Source organism: Gymnoscopelus microlampas, assembly GCF_963454915.1.
Source record: "Gymnoscopelus microlampas genome assembly, chromosome: 10".
Lineage (NCBI taxonomy): Eukaryota > Metazoa > Chordata > Actinopteri > Myctophiformes > Myctophidae > Gymnoscopelus > Gymnoscopelus microlampas.
In genome coordinates, this window is record NC_139947.1 from 51,086,670 (window position 1) to 51,096,669 (window position 10,000).

General features: G+C 41.8%; 1 protein-coding gene across 4 annotated transcripts in view; it reads left to right on the top strand.

The window, feature by feature from the left end:
- LOC311053537 (uncharacterized protein) overlaps nt 1-10,000 on the top strand; it is a 122,884-nt gene that overhangs the window by 86,904 nt on the left and 25,980 nt on the right. For 3 of the 4 annotated variants that reach the window (XM_084069136.1, XM_084069137.1, XM_084069138.1), the window contains exon 8: nt 2,118-2,279. The exons of the other annotated variant lie outside the window; for it this stretch is intronic. In XM_084069136.1, the coding sequence (XP_083925262.1) occupies nt 2,118-2,279 (162 nt within the window). The remainder of the gene's footprint in view (nt 1-2,117; nt 2,280-10,000) is intronic. 4 annotated transcript variants of the gene reach the window in all.

Below are 10,000 nucleotides of genomic sequence, written 5' to 3' on the forward strand. Positions count from 1 at the left end.
CCACTATATGTCCACACTCACTGCAGAGGGCCACTATATGTCCACACTCACTGCAGAGGGCCACTATATGTCCACACTCACTGCAGAGGGCCTCATTGCATATACTGTCGGGTAGACACCTCTTATCTCCGTATTTTAACGTTTTTCATAAATGAATGCCGCATTTGGCCATTCTGTCACACAAAAGTAGCAAAAATAGCAGATTGAGCTTGTAGATCTGCTATTTTTGCTATTTTTTAATTAGAATCCTGAAAAGTAAAATTGTATTTAATTTCAAATGGGTTTAGTCATACTTATGTAATATTTTTTAACTTAAATACAAATAGATTGGACATAAAAAAAGAAAAATAGAACTTTAATACTGGTCATTAAGCTACTAATTTAGACTGAAGTCATTAAAGCGGGTCATGTTTGCATGTTTAGAATTGTAACAGCTGAAATCAATAATATATCAGTATTCTGATATTAACCTGCGGGTCGCATTAAGTGAAGGTGGGGGCTGCATTAAGTGAGGGTGGGGGCCGCATTAAGTGAAGGTGGGGGCCGCATGTGGCCCCCGGACCGCCAGTTGCCCCTTTATGATCTCTAGGCCACGTTTACACAGTAACGATCAGAACAGAAAACGACAAAGTGCTGTCGTGTTCTCACTTCTTATTCTGCGTTTACACATAAACTCAACGGTGATTGAAAACGCTGTAGTTTGCATGCCAGGTGGCTAGCCGATCTACAAGCTCACAATGAGCTTGTAGATCTGCTATTTTCAAATGATTTTTATTTGGAAACTTGTGAGATGGGACATCTGCAGAATGAGTATACTTTCTACTTTTGATTCTTCAAGTACATTTTAATACCAATACTTTTGTACTTTTACTCAAGAACCTTTTTAATTCCAGAGTATTTCTACATTGCAGTATTGATACTTTTACTTAAGTAAAACATGTGAGTACTTTTTCCACCACTGGTTCTACTTCCTATTACAGCTGTTTTACACCGATGTGGTAGCATACGCGACATGACGTTGTCACACGTTTTGCCGTTTCCCCCGTTTTGCCCATTTACGGAGTGTTTTCAAAGATTTCCACTCTGGAAGGGGGTTTCACTCTGTTGCGGTTTGAACGCCCCGAAAATGCCGTTGCCGTCGGACGGCACATTTGATATTTCATTTTGTTGTTTTCTCTAGAGACAGTTGTCGTCTAAATGGGCTCTTGTGTGGTTTTTGTATAAATGTTAAATGGCTCTTTATTCTGATAGAAATCATAGACACAGGGTCTTCAATGATTTTCAGGCCAAGGACCCCCTAGCTGAGATAGAGATTTGCCAGACCCAAGGGGTCGGGCTTACATGAGGCTTTGTATCTGTTTTCTCCATACATGGGCATGGTCACTTTGTCCCCCGGCCCCCAGCCAAAACAGTCTGTCCCCCTTTCGTCATAGAAGGGACATAGAAGGGACACACGTCGGGCGAAGCCCGGCCATTCAGATTTCAACCACTAGGGGTCTGGCAGTACCAGGTCTCCTGGTTCCCTTGTTTTTTTAAGTGAGCTTCCATCACTGTGATGACCACTGTTGTTGCTAAATAACACCGCTCACTTCACACTGGGTGTGATTTTTTTGGGGCGGTGTAACCGCCCCCTATAAGTAAGTTTTGGACATTGACCAATCCTGCACCGTGATTGGCCAATAGTCTACAACGCAGTCTACAACCCCTAACCCTTCCACAGTCAATGCAAATCTATACTTTTGCAAAGTCAGCCAATCACATTACAGCTAGTGTCATCACCACTAGCTGTAATGTGATTGGCTGACTTTGCAAATTCAGGACTGTGATTGGCTAGCGAAACACATGACACATGTGCAGCCCTATGAATAGCAGTATGGACTTTAAAAAAAGTCATGTTAAGTGAGTCATGTTGTGATGACCACACACCGCCCACTTCACACTGGGTGTGTTTTTTTATTTAGTATTACTGTAGGACAGTGCCTCTCAAACCTTTTCATCTCAAGGACCCCCAAATTCATATGCATTTGATTGCATCGCAGATTTAATTGTATTTTTGCTTCAGTCACTGGAAACGTTAAACCTTAATAACCTGCAGTCCTTCAATTGACCTCTGAAAGGTGGACAAGGCGGCCAAGAAGGAGAACAGTGGCGTCGACAGCCAGTCCGACAGCCAATCGAGTGTCGGCGACTCGCCCTCAGCTCCGCCTCCGCCCCTCCCTCGCGGTCAGGAGTTTCCACGGAAACCGCCGGAGCTGTTTCACCTGCACTCGTTCCCCAAGGTACACCCCAGGCCTTAAAGGGTCTACCAATCCACCGCAGTGCTTCCGGCTTTGTCGAGCGTCTATTGTACCATTGGTTCTCAAAGTGGGGTCCGGGGACCCCACTTGGGGTCCTTGAGGGAGTTCCAGGGGGTCCCCAGCTAAATAGGTAGCTAGGAACCAAATGGACCCTTATAAGTCTGTAACTCTGAGAGTGTGCAAATGGAACCAAATGGACCCTTACGGGTCCATTTGGTTCTATTTGCACACTCTCAGAGTTAAATTAACATTGATTTTACAATATAAATTGGGGTCCCAGAGATAGAAATGCCATTAAATGGGGGTCCGTAGCCCTAATGCATGTCAAACTGGGGGTCCTTGGTCCTTGAAAATCACTGCTAGAGCCGTAAAAATCTTCTCTTACGGGGGTCCTTCATATATCTTTTCAAATGGGGCTCCGCGGGCTAATAAGTGTCAAATTGGGGGGGCCTTGACATGAAAACGTTTGAGAACCACCGGTCTATGCCAACACAATTGGCCCGTGTTCGGGGGGGGAGGGAACGTCGGCCGGGGATAGGGTGATATTTGTCACTCCTACGGGCTGAGGGGCGGCACCTGTCAACAGGGAGTGTTGGGTGGGAGGAGTAGGACAGAGGTTCTACCTCCTCCCGGTTGGGGCTCCTCACTGGCCAGGCGAGCCAGTAGCAGAGAACAACACACATGTGTGTGTGTGTGTGTGTGTGTGTGTGTGGGAAGGTATTAACCCAATAAGACCTGGAACTGTGTCATTTTTAGGTTTGAGCTAAAAAGCTTTATTTTACACTTTGGCTATTCAAAAATAGCAGATCTACAAGCTCATAGCGCGGCACCGAGTGCCGCGCTATGAGCTTGTAGATCTGCTATTTTTGAGAAATCGTGAAAATGTGTGCAAATCTTTGAATATATATATTTTTAAAGCGAACATTTTTAACTCAAATCTTTGCTTCTGGGGGGTCCCTGGAACAAAATATTTTGATGGGGGTCTGCGGCCAAATACATATAATTTTGGGGGTCCTTGACATGAAAAAGATTGAGCACCACTGATACAGAAACATACGTTTTTCAGAAAACTGTTGAGATTTAGGAGACATGTAGAATCGGCTTCAGGTCTCAATGGGTTAATTGGCATAACGACACGTGGTGTAATACAGGAATCGCATTCATCGATTTAATCAATTATGAAATAATCTATTCAAAACATTTCGCGTTGTGATATATAAGAGCCAAAACTGCTTCTCAATTATTCGATTAACTACCTGGTTAATTACCTAGACGTTTTTTTTGTTCCTGTTGCCGTTGGTAGTCATGGCTAGCCTGGCGTAGACAGACTATATATCACTGCGTGGATATGAGTCTGGTGCTTCCATGAGGATGTTTTTTTTCCCAAGGGGCGGGATCAAAACAATGGCCCTCGACGCAATTGGTTAGACCTACAACCCAACTACCAATTACAGTCTCCCATATTCGAATACTGGGCCCTGATTGGTTACCCACGTCTCCTGGAGCAGGAAATGGATTCTCTATGGAGCGGTGCCAGACCCAAATCGCAGAGTGCAATTTTTTTTTTGCACTGGCAGATTGGTCTGGTCCCAGGCTAACAGGCTAACAGGCTAACAGGCTAACAGGCTAACAGGCTAAGTCATGGCTGCCAGTTCCCACCTGATGTTGTGTGGGAGTTCAGACTGCTCCAAACCGTACTGAATAACTGCTAGCTTGCATAGCGTCTTCAGGCTAGGACTCAAGTCCAGGATGCACAGGCCATTGGGCGAGTTGCTTCCCCCAAAGACGATGACGCGATCTCCCACCATGCAACAGTCCATCCTACAGCTTGGATTCGGGCCTTTCCCCTTTGTCTCGACCTTCTTCCAGGAGTCGGTCACTGGGTTGAATTTCCACAAATCACTGGTCTGGGCCCAGCCACAAAATATGTACAGCTCTCCATTGTAGGTAAAGACTGAATGATTGTAGAATCCTTTTGGGAGAGGCTGTGCCGAAGGTGTGTTCAGCCAGCAGTTGGTCTCTGTGTCAAACACGTTGATGTACTTGTAGCCACCCAGGCCCCCTCCCCCAAATACAAACATCCTTGTCCCGATGATGGTGGCAGAGTGAGTATCTGCAACAGGTGGCTGTGTGCCTCTGGGGTTAATTAAAGCCCAGACCATTGTGGTGGTGTCCAACTTGTACAAGTAATTAGTTGATACAGGGCATATATATTCTCCGCCATAGACATACATGACCTTCCCCAAGACACAGGCTGAGTGGTCGGTCATCACCACTGGAATAGTCCCGGAAACCGTGGGTTTGAACCATCTGTGGGTGTCAACATCAAATGCACAAAGCACGTCGAAGTGACCACACCCTCCCCAGATGTAGATGATATATTCTATCAGCACAGCGCTGTGGCCCTCATGCCTGGAGGGACCCCCAAGGTGGCATTCTCTTCCCGTTGCCACCGGGGTCAACTTTCTCCAGCGTAAAGACACTGTGTTGAATACGTGGACATCAATCTGATCTCCTCCGTCATCGAGCCCTCCACGTAAGGCGTACACCATGTGCTCCACCGCAACAGCAGCATAATCACGTGTTCTTTGTTCTCCAATCAGATCTACCGTCCAGGAGAACATCGCTCACACTGTAAAACACGTTGAACTTGTAAAACCTTTCTCTGAGACACAATGGAGTGCTAACTGTTATCTCCACACGGCAGCAGCTAACCTCTCAGTGTTGGAGTCCTATAATGTGCGCGTTATCTCTTATATTGGTTCAGTGGCACAAATGTCACGCAGAGTTTGGCCAATCCACCAGTTGGGTTGGCCAATTAAAGAAGCCGAGGACTGTTGACCTCCTACTATGGCAAATGGAATCCCCCCGCGCTACACAGCATTGTTGACAAATCATTACTAATAATGCTACAGGCAGCTGCATGTGTTAGTATAAAAGTTGTTTATTTCAAAGGACCGGCATTGTGATTCATGTGCCTTTCATGAACCCAAGGACGTGTTACATCAAAACAATGGACAACCAACAGACAGATAAACAAACAATCAAACAAAACAACAAACAACTATTTGCCATAAGCCTGAGAGGATAGGTGTCTTTTCAAGTCCAGTTAAAACAGTCCAGTGTTGGAGCATACAGAATCTCTATTGGGAGAGAGTTCCACAGGGTGGGGGCTGCCACACTGAGGGCTCTGTCCCCCTAAGGTCCGCTTGCTTGTTTGGGGAACAGAGAGGAGGTCCAAGTTTGTGGACCGCAGGTTCTGTGATAGAGTACATTTATGGAGGAGGCCTGAGAGGTTCTGTGGACCTACAGGGCGTTTTGACATTTGTACGTGAGAAGGAGGAGTTTGTAATAGATGGGGAACTTAACAGGAAGCCAGTGCAGTTGTTTAGGGGTGGGGTTATGTAGGATAACCAATGACGTTAGTCAACCTGACTGCTGGTTGCTGGGTTAGACGTCAACAGAACATCAGCACGTCGCTAAACACATTAACCCTTTAAGACCTGAGGCGATTCTTAAAAATGTTTTCTAAATCCTAACAGTTTTTTTTTTTTAAATCAAAATATTTTTTCGATATAAAATAGCAGATCTACAAGCTCATTGCACTCGGTGCCGCGCTATGAGCTTGTATATCTGCTATTTTTGAATAGCCAAAGAAATCTAAAGTGGCACAGATGCGTTACAGGTCTTAAAGGGTTAACACAGACGTCCCTAGTTTGGACACGTCATTATACTGTAGGTAGACTTTTTTTTTAAAGATTTTCCATTTTCACAACTAGTGGATGAGGTCAAAATGTTGTTTTGTGAGCTTGTAGATCGGCTATTTCTGCTATTTTTGGAAAATGTTGAAAGTGTAGAGTTTAAAGTGGTTAATTTTGGGTGCACGGCTGTAAGCATGCGTGTACAGCTCTCACTTCACATGGTAAACATACTAAATATTAGTTTATATTAGTCATTTCATTTCCGGTTGCGTAGCATATGACGCGATATGGTGCGATATAGAAAGATGGCAGATTTGAAATTGCTCAAAAATAGGCTTAATTTACGGTACTAATTTTGAGGTACTTTTTACTTTACTGGATTATTTCCAATTGTCTATACTTCTACTTCTACTCCACTACATCTCATAGGCAAATATTGTACTTTTACTCCACTACGATTATTTGAAAACTTTAGTTACTTTTCAGATATAAATCATGATATAATGAAACATACATTAACCACTTTAGCCCTATTTTATACATAGGCTATTTGAAAATAGCAGATCTACAAGCTCACAACGCGTCGCATCGCGACGCGTTGTGAGCTTGTAGATCGGCTATTTTCAAACATTTAGTACTTTTACTTTTGGTACTTTAAGTACATTTTGATACCAATACTTTCGTACTGGGCCACGTTCCGTAGGGGGTCCTCGGAGTTGCCAAATCTTTGTATGATAGGATTGTTTTTTTTCTTTTTTCATAAAACACTTGAACCCTAGCATCCCTATTCTTAAGGGAACATTCACAGAACATAGTTGATATACAAGCTCCCAGCACAAAGTGTTGTGAACTTGTAGATCAGCTACTTTTGGAGAAGTGATCTGTTTTTCTGAAAATACACATTAACATGAATCCAGCATAAGACTGTAACAATGTGTAAACAAACAAACAAAAAACATGAATTTACATTATGATGACAGTGCTGTCAAACAAGTGAAGCTATCTATGCAATTTATGGAAAGGTTTAATCTACAACACCGTTTTATAGGCTACAATATGTAGTGGGGGGTCCCTGCTTCATCTCTCTCTCAGCTAAGGGGTCCTTGGCCTGAAAAACATTGAAGACCTCTGACTGATCCCAATTTTCCCGCTGTAATATGAAGACTCACCTCTTCAGACTCCACCTCCACCTCTCTCCCTGGGGTACAGGGAGGGCTTTACTTTACTGGAGTATTTACAATGTTCTATACTTTTACTTCTACTCCACTACATCTCAGTGGAGGCAATATTGTACTTTTACTCCACTACAATTATTTGAAAACATTAGTTACTTTGTACATTTTGATTTGATTGTTTGTCGGTAATTTATGTTTTGTTACAAAACATACATTACGGACTTCAGCCCTATATATATATTTCAAGCTCACAATGCGTCTCAATGCGACGCGGTATGAGCTTGCAGATCTGCTCTTTTTCAAAAAAGATTGTATACCTATCTGATACCTTGTGAAACGTGACATTCTGCATAATGAGTACTTTTACATTTGGTACTTTAAGTATATTTTGATTCCAATGCTTTTGTACTTTTACTCAAGTACATTTTTGATGACCGGACTTTTACCTGTAACAGAGTGTCTCTACATTGCCGTATTGATACTTGTACTTTACCCATTAAGACCTGGAACGCATCTGTGTCACTTTTTCATTTGAGCTAAAAAGCATTCTTTTACACTTTGGCTATTCAAAAATAGCAGATCTACAAGCTCGCGCTACGAGCTTGTAGATCTGCTATTTTTGAAAAATCTTGAAAATGTGTGCAAATGCTTTGAATATATATTGTTTAAAGCGAACATTTTTAACTATTTTCTTTGCTTCTGGGGGGTTCGCTGGAACAAAATATTTTGAGATGGGGGTCGGCGGCCAAATACATATAATTTTTTAGGGTCCTTGACATGAAAAAGTTTGAGCACCACATATAGAAACATACGTTTTCTTTCAGAAACATTTGTAGAATCTTAATGGGTTAAAGGTAGGGTAAGTGATTTTCTTTGGTTAAAATATGTGTTAAATAGCTCTATATTCTGATAGTACTCATTGCTATAGAGTGTTTGTTCAGTAAAAGGAGTCTGCTTGTCTCTCCAGCTCTTTATAAAACAGAAAATGCATTTTCGTGTCAGTTTCATTTCCAATTTTATCCAACCAGGACAGAGAACTCAATCAGGATACAGATTAAACAAGTGAAATTGGAAGTGATGACACTAAGAAATGAGCAGACACAATTGGAACTGGAACACTATATAAATGAAGCTTAAAAATGGGTACTTTCTCCTGATTGGTTGAGATTTTGACACCTACCGGAAAATGTATTTTCTGTTTATTAAAGAGCTGGAGAGACAGGGAGACATCTGTTACTGAACAAACACTCTATAGCAATGAGAACTGTCAGAATATAGTGCTTTAACCTTTTAACAAAATACTTTTTGTTTTAACCAAAAAATATCACTTACCCTACCTTAAAGTAAAGGAATGTGTTTTTCCACCACAGCCTTCCTGCCACCTCCTGCCTCAAATGATGCTATAGCGACTGACCAACATATGGCTACCATCCATGCTGACATAGGCTTTGACTTATTACACGGGCAAGACAAGTAGTGCCTCTTTTAGAGCGGTTTTGAAGAGCCTCTGCTAAAAGCATAACTTTAATTTGCCTGCTCACCACTAGAGGGTGCTGCGTCCCAACTTAATGTTCAGATTCAAGTCATTGTCCTACATTAGCACTTCCTGTCAGGGTTACTGTAAGGCTTTCTTCATCGTTTACTGATTTGTGTGCAAAATCTACAAGCGCCGAGTCAAACTGACACGTAAGATTGCTAGTTCACAAATCTATGTATTGGCATGTCAGCCAATATGTTGTTCATAATCAGTCATTTACAAGAAATATTGTCTATTAAAGGTAGGGTAAGTGATATTTTTGGGTTATTACAAAAAGTATTTTGTTAAAAGGTTAAAGCTCTATATTGTGATAGTAATCATTGCTATAGAGTGTTTGTTCAGTAACAGGAGTCTCACCGTCTCTCCAGCTCTTTAATAAACAGAAAATACATTTTCCGGTACAGTAGGTGTCAAAATCTCAGCCAATCAGGAGAAAGTACCCATTTTTAAGCTTCATTTTTAAAGTGTTCCAGTTCCAATTTTGCCTGCTCATTTCTTAGTGTCATCACTTCCAATTTCACTTGTTTAATCTGTATCCTGATTGAGTTCTCTGTCCTGATTGGATAAAATTGGAAATGAAACTGAAACTGAAACGAAAATGCATTTTCTGTTTTATAAAGAGCTGGAGAGACAAGGAGACTCCTTTTACTGAACAAACACTCTATAGCAATGAGTACTATCACAATATAGAGCTATTTAACACTTATTTTAACCAAAGAAAATCACTTACCCTACCTTTAAGTCACAAAATACAGTGTTCATGAGTAGATATACAATGATTGATTGATTGATTGATTGAATACTTTATTATCAGTTTCAGAAAGGCACAGTGGCACAGATTTATACAAAAGAATACTAAAATACGATACGATAATACTTTATTGTCAGTTTGCACTGAAATTTGTCTTGCGACCCAGAAACAGCCATGTATGCAACATATAACAGTTACAGTACACACATTTGACATGACACAAGAAAACAACAAAATACAAATACATACATAAAGACATGCAAAGACAAGAGCAATGTCCACCACTCAGCCTACCCCTGGCTTATAACTCCTGATTAAGCCTCAATGTCGTCTGATGGACAAAGGACCTCTTCAGTTTGACCTTATTGTATGTAGGAACACTGTATCTCCTTCCTGAAGGCAGCAACCTATATTCTCCATACAAAGCATGGCTAGTGTTTGAAGTGATATTCCTTGCCAACCTTATCATACTGTTATCATACGTAGATGTATGAAGTGGTTGTCCAACAATCTTTGAACAAATGTTCACTTGTTGCAGC